This window comes from Zingiber officinale, chromosome 7B (genome assembly GCF_018446385.1).
Source record: "Zingiber officinale cultivar Zhangliang chromosome 7B, Zo_v1.1, whole genome shotgun sequence".
Classification (NCBI taxonomy): Eukaryota; Viridiplantae; Streptophyta; class Magnoliopsida; order Zingiberales; family Zingiberaceae; genus Zingiber; species Zingiber officinale.
This window is the reverse complement of record NC_055999.1, coordinates 43,529,762-43,547,053: the sequence shown is the minus strand read 5'-3', so window position 1 is coordinate 43,547,053 and position 17,292 is coordinate 43,529,762. Positions and strand designations below refer to the sequence as shown.

At 35.5% G+C, this 17,292-nt stretch overlaps 1 protein-coding gene and 1 long non-coding RNA gene across 2 annotated transcripts; both read left to right on the top strand.

Annotated features, from left to right (window-relative positions):
- The first annotated feature begins 6,395 nt into the window (after positions 1–6,395).
- LOC122003719 (protein RETICULATA-RELATED 1, chloroplastic-like) lies at positions 6,396–7,865 on the top strand. Its single transcript, XM_042558771.1, has 2 exons — positions 6,396–7,592; positions 7,683–7,865. Exons 1-2 carry the CDS (start codon positions 7,333–7,335, stop codon positions 7,738–7,740), a joined length of 318 nt encoding a protein of 105 aa, XP_042414705.1. The 5' UTR covers positions 6,396–7,332; the 3' UTR covers positions 7,741–7,865.
- A 614-nt stretch (positions 7,866–8,479) lies between these two features.
- LOC122003718 lies at positions 8,480–9,443 on the top strand. Its single transcript, XR_006118054.1, has 3 exons — positions 8,480–8,722; positions 8,850–8,927; positions 9,325–9,443. It is a non-coding gene; the product is annotated as an uncharacterized LOC122003718 (long non-coding RNA).
- The last annotated feature ends 7,849 nt before the right edge of the window (positions 9,444–17,292 follow it).

The following is a 17,292-nucleotide window of genomic DNA, read 5'->3' as shown; positions in this document are numbered from 1 at the left end:
GAAAATAATTTTAGCCTGATCTTAATAATAAAATCAGAAACAAACGGAGTCATAAAATTAGCCAATCACTATCATGCATTAAAAAATATATAATACATGGCATTCAATCAAATATCGAACAAATCATGTGATCATTCATATAAATAAAATATCATAATGTTTTTCAATAACTTGGCTCTGATACCATATGTTGGTATTTAACTGTTCGATGCGCAACGGAAGGTATGAAAAATAGATTAAATGCCTTTTAAAATTTATCACAACAAAACAATTTTGTTTAGATCGAACAAAAGATCTTGTTTAATTATAAAATCTCTTATAATTCAACATGCAAACATTATAATATTTTCTTTATAATTCTACAAAATAGAATCTTTACCTTGAGTTCGCGCCTAAGATTTGCAGGTCGCCGGAGTTCTTCACAGGTTGCCGGAGTTCTTCCAATGCCACGATCTTCCTCTCCAATTCTTCGGATCAACGGATGGACAAAAGTGTGGGCTAACTCTTTTAACTTTTCTCACAAAATGAACTGTAGAATTTTTCACCAAAAATTCTCTTTTTCATTCTTTCTTTTTTTTTTGCGAGAGAGAAAGAGAGATGTATATTATAGTAAGGAGAGAGGGGAACGTGTATTATGAACATGGGAGAAAAAGAGGGAAACGTGTATTATCGAGTGGGAGAGAAAAGAGGGGAACATGTATACAAAAGTGGAAGAGAAAAAATGGGAACGTGTATTATAAAGTGAGAGAGAAAATTTATAATATTCACAAATATTGATTTCTCTCTTTTATATTTTATTCGTAATTAAATTACAAATAGAATATCTAAATACTTGATTTTTCTCTTATATATATTTTATTTGTAATCAAATTACAAATAGAATATCCAAATATTTGATTTCACTCTTTTATATTTTATTCGTAATCAAATTACAAATAGAATATTTGTATATTTGATTTCTCTCTCTTTTATATTTTATTTGTAATCAAATTACAAATAGAATATCTGAATATTTGATTTCTCTCTTTTTTATATTTTATTCATAATCAAATTACAAATAGAATATCTGAATATTTGATTTCTCTCTCTTTTATATTTTATTCGTAATCAAATTACAAATAGAATATCTGAATATTTGATTTCTCTCTCTTTTATATTTTATTCGTAATCAAATTACAAATAGAATATCTTCTTTTAGTAAAAATAATAAACAATTTATTAGTTAATAAATTTTGTGAGAATAAATAATTAATCAAATTAATTATTTAAGAGTATCCATCATGATTATACGAAGATGGTTTGGGGACCATGGACCCATAATTTCAAGCTCCAATAAATTTAGATACAATTAATTAAAGCTCTTTAACTAATTATCTAATTTATTAATTCCGAGATTATTCCACTAAAATCCGGAATTGAACTCTTGAGAATTATGGAACATATTTACTCAAAAGATTTGAACAGTCCATTGATATAATCATTACATGTCGATCAACCCTCCGTTCATGGTTCACAAATAGAGCTAGGCGAAATTACCGTTTTACCTCTCTATTTGTATCTAAAACCTTAAGTACCATTGATTCACTAGTGAATAGTTAATTCATAATCTAATTATGAATTAGAGCGCTCAAACTATTCAGTGCTAGAATCAACACTCAAGAGAACCATTTTAGCATCCTTTCGGAAGTTACGGATTCCGTATCTATAAATCATATTCCCAGCTGAATGTATAACTGAGTCTCCAAAATGTAAGTGTTACACCTATTATTTAAAATAGGTTTTAACAAACAAATCAAGAGACTTGTTAATACAAACAAGGAGTCTATGACAACTCAGGATTTAGATTGATCTACATATGATCATCTTAGCGATGTTGATTCGAGTCTTTGTAACGGTACTTAAACATAGACACTTAAATCACATCTGGTCCTTGTCCTATATAATCATATTATATAAAATGCCTCTGCTTAGTGTCATTACACTGATTGTCCGGATAAGACTATCATATTCATAATGTCAGCAAACTGCATTCATGATTTCCAATTAAAGATCCATACTTTAATCAATCATGGACATTTTAAATATATTATCTTTGATTTTAATCCTCTTGTATATAACAATCTTATATACTAAAATCATAGTTACATCAATATATTATGGATTTTATACAGATATTCATTTTTATACAAATAAGCATAAAACAATCAAACAATAAAATAAATACTTCTTTTATTTAATTCAGTAATTAATAATAAATATCTGTTTTATGGGCATATTCCCAACACCTCTGTGATTCATTCATTAATGTACCTTAATATATTTAGAAGATAACTACCATGTTCTTTAATGTAGGTTTCAGTTTGGACTCATATGAGACTTTTGGATTTGTTGTAACCTATATGATTCATTCATTTATTTGGCTTAATGTATTTAGAAATAACTACCACATTCTTTCATATAGGTTTTGGTTTGGACTCATAGGGGACCTTCGGATTTTTGGTGTAACATATGTGATACATCAATTTATGCACTTAAATGTATTTAGAAGATAACTACTATGCTTCATTAATATAGGTTTCAGTTTGAACTCATATGGAATCTTCGGATTCTGTAAACTATGGATGTTTGGATACCATGATAGATTAGATAAGTTTAGATTAGGACTAGTTATGCTTACGTTTCTTCTCACTTCTTGTCATGACAACTTTATATGTTATAGGTTAAATTTAGATTCTAGGATTAAGTTTATGTCTACGTTTCTTCTTACTTCGTATCATGATAACTTGGTAAGTTATGAGTGAATTTGATATTCTAGGATTTGGTTTATGTTTATGTTTCTTCTTACTTCTTATCATGAGACTTCATATTTCATGAGAATTTTGGATTATAGGTTTAGGTTTATGTTTATATTCTTTCTTACTGTTAGTATTAGCCCTAAGAGTCAATTATGAGAGGATTAATCTTATTGGGTTAATGGTTAATCCAATATATTAAATCCAACCCATTAAGAGGATAATGTAGATTAATGGAGATTAATTGGTATCATTATTAGAAGAAGATAAAAAGGCAAAGACTCTTGGTATTCCTTGAGACTCTTGGTATTCCTTGACGAATATAAAAGGCCTTTTGAGCTCATCCGACGATTGAACCTAAGTTTGGATAATGACAAAGAGTTCAAAGTTAAGATTATTGGTGATCTAATGTGGTTGAATGAGTTTGCAGGAAAGTCCTAAGTATACTTAGGTAAAAGTCCTAGCTGCGGTTAGGCAAATGGAAAATCCTAGGGGTGGTAACCTTAGGTGGTAACCCTAGGCGGAAAGTCTTGGTGGGTCGAGGGCTTGGGGCAAAATTCCTAGAGTCGGGGACTCTAGGTTGAAATCCTGGTGTCGCGAACCAGATGGAAGACTGGACGGGTCGTGGAGCGGACGTCCAGCATGAAGACCGGAAGCCTCGAGCACCGAGCAAAAGTCCAATCGGTCTGAAGGACTGGATTGACAACAGGTAACTTCTCCTGAGAGGAGTAGGTGAGGATGCGTTCCCCGGTGAGGGAACAGTAGGCATTGGTTCGACCTTGAGTTTCGACGAAACTCAAAGTTAGAATCGGACAGTCGGAGGCTGTCACATTTTTCATTATTATTTATTATATTGTTTTTGCCTGGACTAACCTTGTTTTGCAGAAAAATGAAGGGCTGAAGAAAGGTGGTCCGGGCGCCCGGGGTCCAGGCGCTCGGAACTGATCCGGGCGCTCCGAGCTGGTTCGGGCGCCCGGAGTCAGTTCAGGCGCCCGGAACCCAAAGCTTATCGTGAATTTGAGGTGGCACGCGCGGAGTGGCCGAGCCATGTGTACCAGGCGCCTGGAGGGGTTTCGGGCGCCCAAAACAACCTATATGAGCCTCGACCAGAAGTTGCAGAATGACACAACAAACAACTTCTGCTTCTTCGAGCTGCTCAGAAAATGCCTCTACGACACCAGAAAGCTCCGACAATGACTCTCCTAGAAGATTTTCTCATACAGAGCTTTCAGTATTGTTTTCATTTAAAGAATTCCTTGAACTACAACTATAATCTTTTGTAATTTCGAATCGACTAGTGATTGCCCATTGAAGGCACTCTTACGTGCGGGCATTGTAGTAGGAGTCGTCACAGACTCCAAACCAAGTAAAAATCCTTAGTGTCTTTGTTCTATTTATCTTTGTCTTATTTCCGCTGCGAGTTTTCTGAAATGAATGAAATAGCCATGAGCGTTATTCACCCCCTCTAGCGCTTTCGATCCAATAATTGGTATCAGAGCGGGGTCGCTTCGAATTGGTGCAACCACAATTCAAGCAAATTTTTTGTGGTGGTTTTTCAATTTTTCAGAGTCGATCGGAATCGGTACAATTGCCGCCTTCTGATATGTTTTTTTTTTCAATCAAAATTTTCGCTCAAAGCTGGTGCAACACCACTCGAGTTCGTGTTTTAATTTCTTAATCCCGCACTACTAATCTAAGACTGAGTCTTGGAACAAGTTTTTTTTTGTTTTTGTGTGTGTGCAAGATATTTTTTTTCAACAATGGCCCATCAAGAAGGCTACAGCACAGCCCGCCCACCGCTCTTCTCCGGTGAAGACTTTGGCTACTAGAAGGACCGAATGGAATCCTACCTTGAAATCCAGTTCGAGATGTGGATGATCATCAAAACCAGCATCTCTCTCCCACTCGACGGCTTGGGAAACCAGTACCATGCGAGAATTGGGACGCCAGTATAATAAAGAAGGTCAAAGCCAACGCCAAAGCAACCTGCACCCTCCAATGTGGACTAAAAAAGGAGGAGCTGAACCAAGTCAGCCCGTTCTCAAGCACAAAAGAGTTGTGAGAAAAATTGATTGAGCTACATGAGGGCACTTTCGACATGAAGGTAAGCAAGCGTGATTTACTTTTAATAAATTATATAACATCAAAATGCAGGAAGGTGAGTCGGCTAGCCAACTTCATGCACGCATTCAAGATCTTCTCAACGGACTCCACGCAATTGGACAGAAAGTGGAGAACCACGATGTCATAAGGTACGCGCTTAATGCCTTTCCGAGGAACACTTTGTGGGCATCCATGGTTGATGCTTACAAAATGTCCAAGGATCTTTCTCAAATCAAACTAGATGAACTATTTTCCGAATTTGAATTGCATTAGCAGACTAATGCACGCCCGACCGAGAAAGATATTGCATTGATTGCAGGTACAAGCACTACAACAAAAACTGCAAATGACAACACCCCTACGACAACGGTTTTAAGAGAAAGCGTTGCGTATTTGCTCAAAGACAACGGTTTTTGCCAAAACCGTTGTCTTTGAACTTCCCATTAAATATAAAAGACAACGGTTTTGGCAAAACTGTTGTCATTGAGCGATTTTTTTTTAAAACGACAACACTTTTTACAACGGTTTTATAAACCGTTGTCTTTATCCTCGTTTTTAGTGGCTACGACAACAGTTTTGAAAAAACCGTTGTAATTGAATTTGGTCATTTCCCCCTTCGCTTTTTTCCTTTCCCTCGCTGTTTTCTTTTCGGCGCCGTGTTTTCGCGTTCCCAAACCTAAGCCATTTATCTTTCCCTCTCCTCATACGACGTTGTGCTCCTTCTCGTTTCCTGGTGAGCGGAGGCGTTCTCCAATGGGCTGTCGAAGATCCAGACGCACAAGAGGGAGAAACCGGAGAACGCCGCAGATTCCTTGAGCCGTCTCTCGATTCTGAAGAAATCGCAATTTAGTGGCGCTGGCTTCTTCGATCCTTTTTCCTTCGCTTCTGGATCTGCTCCGGTAAGCAGTTTGTTCCTCCGCCTTCGGATTCATAGTTTGCTTCTCATGGATCTGCGCTATTTCTGTATCGCCCGTGTAAGAATGTGTTTTCCTCCTTCAAATCTCTGTTAATTTTTCCAAATCGATGTTCAATCGCTTCGGAATTTTTCATGCAACCATATGATGAATCGCTCGGGAGTTTTGTGTTGTTTTATTGGATTCATTGGATCCAGAGAGTTCGTTGCTTTACTTCGTGGAGTGTTTTCGATCTGGAGATTACTATATTGTTTTTTATATATAAAAAAAGTGTATTTTGAAGTGATTACCAGAGGCGGCGATACTAACTGATCCATTGTCTCGTGCTTTTAGGGTAGAATTGCAATCGATTCCTGGAAGCCTATGGGTGGTTGGAGCTCACAGCTCCTCTTGTTATATCTGGCTGTTCTTTGCTCTGCGAATTATGTTTTATGTGGGAGTACAAGTCCATACGTACGTTCAGAATATCCATCTACCGATATCCCTCTAGATAATGAAGCGTTTGTTATTCCGGAACGTTTCAACTCCCCGCAGCAGGTATAGCCATGCAAGTGCAATAACAATCATATTTATCAACATACTCATATTTTCTTCATCTTGTTGCTTTTCTGTGGTTTCCATATCTGTCCGATACTCAATCTTCCTAGTTGTATTCAGGTTAGTGTGTTTTGTAGATTTATATTCAACTTACAGGAGATAAATATGTCATGGTAATAGTATCACTCTGTGCGTGATAGAACCGAGATTGATGGAAATAGGGAGCGAGGTATATAATTTTGTGTTGGGGAAGCATAATAAGAATCATTCACATAAGTATGTTTACTATCTCATGTGTGGAACAAAAATGTTAACCTGGATCTATAGCATTTCAAACTATGCATTTTGAGCATGGGATTTAAAACAGAGATAGACTACCTTATTCCACTGTCTTCTTCGAAGGTGGTGGAAATTGCTTAGAGATGCTAGAACTACATTTTCATGTAAAGCTCATCTTCCAACAAGGTAAATTCATTTCTCTAGCATATCAGCAAGATTTGCCTGCAAAATCTTGAAATTTTGTTACACTTCACCCTCTCACACTTATCCATTCAGAAACTTTGATCTTTATATTTATATGTATAGTGTTGTCGAGCTCCATTCTATTTTAGTTTTCATAGAATTGTCTCTCAATAAAGTGGAAACATCGCATTTGATCTAATGCGACATGCAACTGAACTTGTCCATTATTCATTTTTTTCCGAATTTAGGTGCTACTTGCTAGATAGTGGCACAAGCATCATCCCTGTTTCTATGCTTTTCTGAACTTGTAGTATTTTGACGTGCCTTATGACATATATTTGCACATCTGAATTTACATAAATATGATATGACTGACTTGGCACAGAATATGCTAATGTTCTAGACAAATTTCATTGTCTGCAAAAGGGAGATGTTTTTATATGTTCTGATTATTAATCTGTTCTCCTCCGTGATGTAGAATCAAGCAAGAATGGCAATTGGCACTTGTCAATGTCCTTACTGCAATGACTTGTAATGGAATAATTGTTTGGTCCCTTGCACCTTGTCGTTCATATGGGAATACATTCCGCTTTGACTTGGAAAATACAATTCAGAAACTTCCCAATAATATTTTTGAGAATAGCTATCCTATGAGAGAATTTGACTTGCAGAAGAGAATTTACTCTTTCTTCTACAAAGCAGCAGAATTTTCTTTACTGGGACTAGCTGCAGGGACAATTCAAGGTGCTATAACAAAAGATTTTGCTGCCAAGAAGGAGGGAAGGTTAGTGTTTTCTATTTTTCCCCCTTTTATTGTGAATAACTCTTTGAAGATAATTTAATTATATGGTTTCTTAACTCAATTTTATGGTAGGTTATCAGTGACAATTCCTTCTGCAAGTAGCAATGCTCTTGGTTATGGTGCTTTTTAGGATTATATGCAAACATGCGCTATCAACTTTTAAATGGGATTGATAGAACTATGCTCAACCACTTCGATGTTCTTGGAGTTGCAATCTTCTTTAGTACAACATTGAGGTATTCCTATCTGGCTGATGCACTTGATTTTTTTTTTTTGTGAACTTCTAAGTTTTTTCTATATAGTATCTTAAAGTGCTAGTAGTATGTTTTATTTTAATGATACCATTACAACTTGCTAATGGATGCTTGCACATTACTTAACATTACCATAGTTCTCTTTGTTTAGTCTTTTTCGATAGGTGTTCTCTATGTTTCCAATAGCTAATTTATGGTCTTGACATCATCACTCTGGTTTTATTTGTTATTTTTTCCTTGATTTATCCAAGTTAAGCAACTGCAGTTTCATAATAATTATATATCAATTGTTGAAATTATCGGTAATTGGATCTACATCAGTTTGGAAACTTTCTATATGCAGATCATGTTGGTATATTTGAGCCAAATGATGCCATCACATTGGAATGTTTTTTCTCTAAGAAATCCTTTTTTCCTTCTACTAAATTTCTAAATATCTTTCCTTTCCCTTTTTTTTTTCTTGATGAAGTTTTGATCCGCCCAAAGAGGTTTACTGGTTATACAAGACTTGCCATTGTTGTTGTTACTGTTGTTATTGAAATTCTGGTCCGATTTACAACTAGAATACGTAATGCACTATTGCCTTGGGCTGAAACGGATCTCTTTTGCTTCACAATTTACAATGCTGGCTAGTTTCCATGTAATCGATACACACACTACATGACTACCTCCACCAGCATTGATCTTAATCTTGATAGGAAAGAAATGGTCATCCTTGGCACACAATATGCCGGGGAGATGAAGAAGGTTTGTTCGGTGTGATGCACTATCTAATGCCTAAAAGAAACATTCTCTCCCTGCACTCTAGCAACAATATGGGCAAAGATGGTGATGTTGCCCTCTTCTTTGGACTATCAGGTAAGTGTTGGTCACACTACTTCCACATTCTTCCATTCTTTGGATTCAGCAAAATCACAACTTGTTGCTCATTTTCTTCTCAAAATTTAAACTTTATTTTCCTAATTGTTGTGAATTTGGATCCCAGTACTGTTATCCAGGTATATGGCTAACAAATTTGACAAGGGCAAGGTATGAAGTGAGGGAGAAGACATGCACGAGGAAGGTATCCATTTCCGTCCACTTGCTTCCATCCTTCTAAATCTCATGCTCTGATATTTGTTTCATCTTAATTTTCAACATTTTCTACCTTTTTTGATTGCTTTCACTGCTGTTGTGCTGCATGATAGTATTCAACCATTTTCTTCTATTATTAATTTTGACAATATTCCTTGGTTTTCCTTCATTGTTGCATGTCTTTAATGCAGCATGTCTTTGTTGGCCCTTTCGAGCGGGTCCACGTATGTTATGTTCCATTGGTGCAGTGGCTCGCTCTCCACTTATTGTTCATTTTTCCCCTCTTGATCACCTTGAAATATCTATATCTATTCTAGCAATTACATCGGTATTATATTTTCTATTGAGAAACATTTATTTAGTATCTTTTTATTGGTTTTGAACAGAAGAAGAAGAGGCGAAGAGGGTTGAAGGGAATGGAGAGTATGGACTCGGATTCAAAGTGAAGGGGAATAAGAAGGGACAATTTCGTTTGTTTTTTTCTCCCTTTTTTCTTTGATGTAGTTTTTTTTTCTTCTGAATTTGGATTTTAATGTGAGTAGTTGTCAATGGTAATATTTGACATATTCTCAATTTTCTCAAATAATTTCTTTTATTTGACTTTGCTTCTTTATTACTGATTTTTTTTACTAATATAATCTGGGTTTGTTAACAGTTCATGAAAACAATTTACTCCAACGAAGAAATTGACGAAGTGCGATCCGAATGAGCGGATTGCGTACTAGACTATATTCATTACTAGGTATAAATTACTAGACTTCAAAAGATGGTTGAACACTTTGTTTGTGACTCCATGACTTATTGATTTTGATTCCTTAGTGCTAATAATTTGTTTGTTCACAGCTAGCTATCTCCTTTGCTCAATACTTCATTCTTGCATTTCTACAATGAGCAGAATTAGCTGACATTTCCCTTATTTATTGCCTCTCTTTGTGGTCCAAAATTAATAATGGCTGGGTTGTGTGAGTAGCTTATTTAGTTGTTTTCGAATTATGCAAGGACTGACAATGTGAAAGTTATCTCTTTGTGAATTGTTAGATGATGACCTTTTTGTATCTTATGAGTTGCTCTACAAATTTCTTGTTTGTACTCTCCTTATGGTTTTCATCTATATGCCATGACTTAATCTTGTTTTTCGTCCTATAATTTATTATTTTTCTTGTTTGTACTCTCCTTATGTCAATTTGCAGCTCCTGGCAACTTGTTACTTCCAAAATGGAAAAGCATATTATGCCTACCAGGTCTTAAAGGTAATGCAGTCTAGAAAATGGCACAGAAAATTGCATGAATATTTTGTTTCAAGATGTTAATGGATGTAATGCGCTTTGCATGGATTCTATTGATCTTGGATGATAGTTCACTTAAATAATGTTAGCTGCATGTAGTGCTAATTATTTAATAAACTATGCTAAGCTAGGTATCACTGCTCCTAGTAGATTCCATGTACTGTTATTCTCTAATAAACACATCTTTTTGTTTCCTTCATTTGGTTTGATTTTGCCTTCTATGCACTACAGATTGGTTAATTACATTCTCCTTTTGGAATTCTGGAATTTGATAAGTTTTGTTAAATTTTCTCTTGCAGGTCGGGCAATTCGTGAGGCTTGAGTTTTTTTGATGCAAGAAGTGAGTTTTGTTAGGATGTAGCTTGCCTTGCTAATTTGTAAATTAAAAGTCATATGGAGAACATCAAATGGAAAACATGTAATTTAATGTATATGGAGAGTAATGGAAAACATGTGTATTTTGATGAGTAACAACTCATTTTGTATATTTTTGTATATGTGGCTACAAGATGAATTATATACGAATGTTTATTTTGGATTTAATGTAGTAAATATTTAGTTTTGCATTGGTGGTTTGCTTATAGTAAAATAAGATTAGTTGTTTGGTATTAATGAACATTAAAGACAACAGTTAAAAATATTGTAAAAATCAGGTAAACCACAACGAAATTTTTTTGTAAAAAGTGATAAAAGACAACGATTTTATCCGTTGTAAAATATATTAAAACTATTGTAAAAAAATAAAACGTGTCAAATATTCTCTACCACAACAGTTTATATCCGTTGTAAAAAATGTCTACCACAACGGTTTATTTCTGTTGTTAAAATTATCTACCACAACGGTTTTAAAACGTTGTCGTATCCTTTGTAGCCAAATTTTGGGCATATAAATAACAATGGATAAAAACCGTTGTCAAATGTCTACAAAGACAACGGATTCAAAACCGTTGTCGTAGGGCAATACATTCTACAACACCCTCAGTTACAACGGTTTTTTGACCCTACGACAACGGATAATATCCGTTGTCGTTTGCTGTTTTTGTTGTAGTGAAGCAAGGGAAAGGAGGCTAGAAAGAAGCATAAGATTGAACCCGAGTCTGAAGAAGAACCAGATTCAGATGATGATGACAATGTGATAGAAGTCGAACTCATCAACCTAGTATGCAAGCTCTACAGAAAGAAGAAGGGGTTCACAAAGAAGGATATCAAGAAGGTGGTTTAGTCCAAAAAGGTACTAACGAGTCCAAAGGTAAAGTTCGAAGTAACCTGCTATAGGTGTAATCAAAAGGGACACATCAAGGTCAATTGTCCAAACCTAAAACAAGCAAAGAAGCAGAGAAAGAAGAAAGCACTGCAAACAACATGGGACGAGTCCTCTTCAGAAGATTCCGATGATGAGCTCGAACAGACGAGCTTTCTTGCACTGACAGCCCGGGAACACATGGACGAATTAGAGAATGAGAGCGAATAAGAAATAGAGTTCGAGAGAAGCCACTGATCCGTATCCATTTCTGAAGGGCCTAAGCCCACTGCAAGTATTTCTCAAGTAAATAAACTTTATAATTTAGTCAATTACCTCATGTGTAAATTAGCTAAATCCAATGTCCGGGTCAAATCACTTCAAAAGGAGGTAACAATCCTTAAAGAAGTGACTAACCCAAGCTCCTTAACTGACTTCACTCAGACTAGAACCTCAACTCAAGTCCAAAAGCTTGAGGAATAGAATTCTAACCTGAAAAATCAAGTCAAGGAACTAAAGGATACATTGGAATGGTTCACCTTGGGTTCCAAGTGTTGGTTGCTACTCGGAAAACCTAGAGGTTCCACTGTACAAAAATTTTGTACAAAGGTCTGAACCTTTTCCTAGCTACCATGTGTTCTTTTAAATTAAATTTTGGATCGCCTGCGGAACTTAACACGTTTGATCCAAAACTTAATCTATTCATTCTTTTAGGTTTTGACTTGGGTCTCCTGCGGAACTTAACACGTTCGACCCAAATCACCTTAAGTTATTAATTCCATTAAATATTAATTTCCATAATTGGTTCCCAGTACTGACGTGGCGAGGCACATGACCTTCTTGGATATGGGAGCAACCACCACCGACTAGACAAAACCTTTTATGGAAAGCTAATATTTAATTTCCTAAAATAACTTTAGGTTAACCGAAAAGAACAATCAAATCACAAGGAAAAAAACAAAAGAACACTATATCGAAAACAAATTCGAAACTCTAGAATCGTATGCCTCTTGTATTTAGTATTATTTCCAAAAATAACTAGTATGATGCGGAAACAAAAATTACTAGTTATACCTTTTAGAAAAACCTCTTGATCTTCTACCGTATTCCTCTTCTAACCTCGGACGTTGTGTGGGCAACGATCTTCCGAGATGAGAACCACCAAGCACCTTCTTCTTCCTTACAAGTTTCGGCCATCAAAACTTCTCCTAGGATGAAGAGGTTCGGCCACCACTACCATGCTCCAAGGGATGCTAGAAAAGAGGCTTCTCCTTCTTCTCCTTCTTAGATCCGGCCACCAAAGCTATCTCCACCATGAGAAGGTTTCGGCCACACAAAGGAGAGGAGAGGAAAGAAAGGGCCGGCCACACCCAAGGAGAAAAGAGAGGAAAAATAGAATAGAGTCGTTAGCCTTGAAGCCTCCTCTACCCCCTCTTTTATAATCCTTGGTCTTGGCAAATAAGGAAAATTTAATAAAAACTTCCTTAATTCCTTTACCATTGAAAAGGAAAATTTATTTAATTAAAATAATTTTCTCTTTTCAAATTATAATGGCCGGCCACTCTTCTCCCCAAAACAAGGAGAGTTTTAATTAAAACAAAAAATTAAAACTTCCTAATTTGTTTCTAGAAATTTATAAAAATTTCTCCAATAATTTTAATCCCTTCATGATTGGTTAATAAAAAGAAATTTTATAAATTAAAATATTTCTTTTAAATATGTGGATAATTTCCAAAAAGGAAAGTTATCTCTAAAAATTAAAATCTCCTTTCAATCTACAAATAAGGAAAGATATTAAATCTTTTCTTAATCTTTTGTAGAAACTAATAAAAGAGATTTTTTAATTTTTAAACTTTATTTTAAATCATGAATATAATTAAAAGGAAAGTTTTTACCAAAATTAAAATCAACCTTTTAATCTACAAATAAGGAAAGAGATTTTAACTCTTCTCTTAATCTTTTGTAGAATCTTATAAAAGGAAGGATTTAAATTTTTAAACTCTCTTTTAAATTATATTATCCACATAAGAAAAATTTTAAAATTAAAATTCCTTTTTATTTTAATAGGGACGGCCACATGAATTCACCCATGAACATACCCATGGCTGGCCCTAGCTTGGTCTCCAAGCTAGCTCGGTCGGCCCCTATAGGATGGGTAAAAAGGTGGGTATAGGTGGGTATAGTACTCTATAATTAAGAGGCTACGATAGAGACCGAGAGGAGGAATTGGTTTTGGTCTCCCGATAAAATTAAGCATCCCGTGCTCGCCCCGAACACACAACTTAATTTTATCAATAATAATTCATTCCACTAGAGAACTATTATTGAACTACCGCACCAATCCCAAATTACATTTTGGGCTCCTTCTTATCATGAGTGTGTTAGTCTCCCTGTGTTTAAGATAACAAATGTCCACTAATTAAGTAAGTTACTGACAACTCACTTAATTAATATCTAGCTCCAAGAGTAGTACCACTCAACTTCATCGTCATGTCGGACTAAGTCCACCTGCAGGGTTTAACATGACAATCCTTATGAGCTCCTCTTGGGGACATTCTCAACCTAGATCACTAGGACACAGTTTCCTTCTATAATCAACAACACACACTATAAGTGATATCATTTCCCAACTTATTGGGCTTATTGAATTATTGAACTAAATCTCACCCATTGATAAATTAAAGAAATAAATATCAAATATATGTGCTTGTTATTATATTAGGATTAAGAGCACACACTTCCGTAATAACTGAGGTCTTTGTTCCTTTATAAAGTCAGTATAAAAGGAACGACCTCAAATGGTCCTACTCAATACACTCTAAGTGTACTAGTGTAATTATATAGTTAAGATAAACTAATACCTAATTACACTACGACCTTCCAATGGTTTGTTCCTTTCCATCTTGGTCGTGAGCCACTGTTTATAATTTATAAGGAACCGATAACATGATCTTCTGTGTGTGACACCACACACCATGTTATCTACAATATAAATTAATTGAGCAACTACATTTATCATAAATGTAGACATTTGACCAATGTGATTCTTATTTCTAGATAAATGTTCATACCAAAAGCTAGGCTTTTAGTATACACTCTAACAATCTCCCACTTATACTAAAAGACTAAGCTGCCATATCTGCTGCCATACATCTGATTCCCAAGCCTTTCAAAAAGCTCTTGCCTTAAGGACCTTAGGTTTATCATCTGATGCAATCTAGGCGGCAACAACTTCTCCTCGTTATACAATTTCTTGTATTGGGTAGTACTTGCGCTCTATTGTGTTTTCTTGCCTTATAGACTCATGGTTTCTTCGAGTTTGTTACTGCACCATTATTATTACAATAAATTGTAATAATCTTTGGACAAACTAGAAATCATATCTAAGTCTATCTTGAGGTAATTAAGTCATTCAGCTTTTATGGCTACCTCAGAGGCTTGTCATATACTCAGCTTCTATGGTGGAGTCCAGGAAAAACACCTATGCTTATCACTCTTTCATAGTTATGACTTTTCCTCCTAAAGTAAACACAAAACCCCGAGGTCGACTTATTATTGTCCCTATCCGATTGGAAGTTAAAATCCGTGTAACCCACAGGGACCAAATTAACTGCCTTGTAAGCTAGCATATAATCTCTAGCGCCTCTAAGGTACTTTAATATATGCTTTACTGCAGTCCAATGTCCTTATCTAGGGTTACTTTGATATCTGCTAACTATGCCCTTGGTAAAACAGATTTCTGATCTCGTGCATAGCATACATTAGGCTTCCGATAGCCGAAGCATAAAGAACTGCCTTTATTTCCTTTGATGTCTACAGAGACATATCTTTAGATAAAGTTACTCCATCCTAAAAAGTAAGAAACCTTTCTTGGAGTTTTGCATGCTTAAAACGAGCAAGGATTTTTCCGATGTATGAAGCTTGGAATAAGTAAAATATTCTTTTCTTGCGATCCCTTATTACTTTGATCTCAAGAATATATACATTCTTCCAAGTCCTTTATATCGAATTGTTTGGACAACCATACCCTTACTTCTGACAACATTTTGATATTGTTTCTAACTACCAAAAATGTTATCTACGTATAGTACAAGAAATACCACCACGCTTCCATCACACCTTTTGTATACACAAGACTTATCCAGTTACTAAATGAATCCAAAGGTCTGGATTACTTTGATAAACTGGATGTTCTAAGACCTTGAAGCTTTGTATCAGTCCATAGACTGATTGAGCTTGCACTCAAGATGCTCTTAGCCCTTTGCAATGAACCCTTCTGGTTGCTTTATATGGATGCTTTCTTCAAGACTTCCATTAAGGAATGCTGTCTTGACATCCACTTACCAAATAGATAAAAGAATCCGGATAGACTTAAGCATGGCTACCAGTGAAAAAGTTTCCTTTTTCATCTAGCCTTGCTTTGAAAGTTTCTACCTTCCTGTCTATCCCTCTTTTCCTATTATAGACCTTTTTATACCCAAAGGCTTTTACACCATTTGGTGGTTCTACAAGCTTCCAGATTTTATTAGAATACATATATTCTAATTATGTTATTCATTACTCTTTGCCAAGATATTGCATCTTTATCTTGGAGTGTTTCGTCATATGTCCGGAGATCAGGTTCATGTCCTCCAGGGATCGAATCCAAAAAACTCTCCCAAAACATGAATCTTTTTAGGTTGCTTAACAACCCTCCCACTACGACAAGGCACTTTCTGCAATTGTGTATCATTTGTGATACGTGTTGCAGTTTCCTTGTGATATCTCATCTTGTACAGTTGGTACTAGATTAGACATGCCTTTTTATATTTCCTTAAGAATAAATTTTCTTATGGGCACGTGGTTTATTACATAGTCATTTTCTAAAAATCGGTCATTGATGCTAACAATGACCTTCTGATTTTTAAGACTATAAACCTACTTTCATTTCTCTAGGATAACCCACAAACAAGTGAATTCCTGTCCAACTTATCATTGTCTCTCTTTAGCATATGTGTTGGATTACCCGAATCCGAATATGCTTCGAAATAGGCTTACGCCTATTCAGCAATTCTATATGAGTAGAGAGTTCTGACTTTAGAAGGTACTATATTCACTCCCGTTTCCAGAGTATATCCTTAAAATGATTTTGATAATATTCTTAATAACTCATCAATCTACTTATTTCCATAAGAGTCCTATACCTTCCTTTTCCTACACCATTCTGTTGGGGTGTACCATGTGCAGTTAGTTGGGATTGAATCCCTACTTCTGATAAATGACTCCTAAATTCTCCCAAGAGGTACTTGCCACTACGATCTTACCGTAGTGTCTTGATACTTTTACTTTGTCGTTTCTCCACATCAGCCTCGTACTCTTTGAACTAATCAAAGCACTTAGACTTGCGGCACATCAAGTAAATATATCCGTATCTCAAATAGTTGTCTATAAAATAGATGAAATATTTGAAACAACCTCTTGCCTGGATGCTCATAGGATCACACAAATCAAAATGAACCAATTCCAATATATCTTTGACTCCATACCCCTTAGACTTAAAAGCTTCTTGGTTATTTTTCCTTCCAAGTAAGACTCGTAGGTTGGAAAGATTTCCACTACTAATGAACCCAAAAGTTCATCAGCTACCAATGAATCCTACTCAAGTTAATATAACCTAGCCTTAGAAGCTAAAGATATAATTGGTTCATTTTCGAAGGTTACTTTCTCTTAAAGTTAGAAGATGTGTTACTAATTTCCATTTGTTGCATCGTGAGAGTTATTGGATTTATAAATTGCCAACCAACGTACCAGAACAGATAACTTCCCTCTTTTTCTCAATAACAACTTTG

Bases quoted from the DNA above. Each gene is read 5' to 3' on its own strand.
- LOC122003719 (XM_042558771.1), top strand. From the start codon at position 7,333: ATGACTTGTAATGGAATAATTGTTTGGTCCCTTGCACCTTGTCGTTCA. The intron at 7,593-7,682 runs GTTAGTGTTTTC...ATTTTATGGTAG, and splicing joins GCTGCCAAGAAGGAGGGAAG to GTTATCAGTGACAATTCCTT.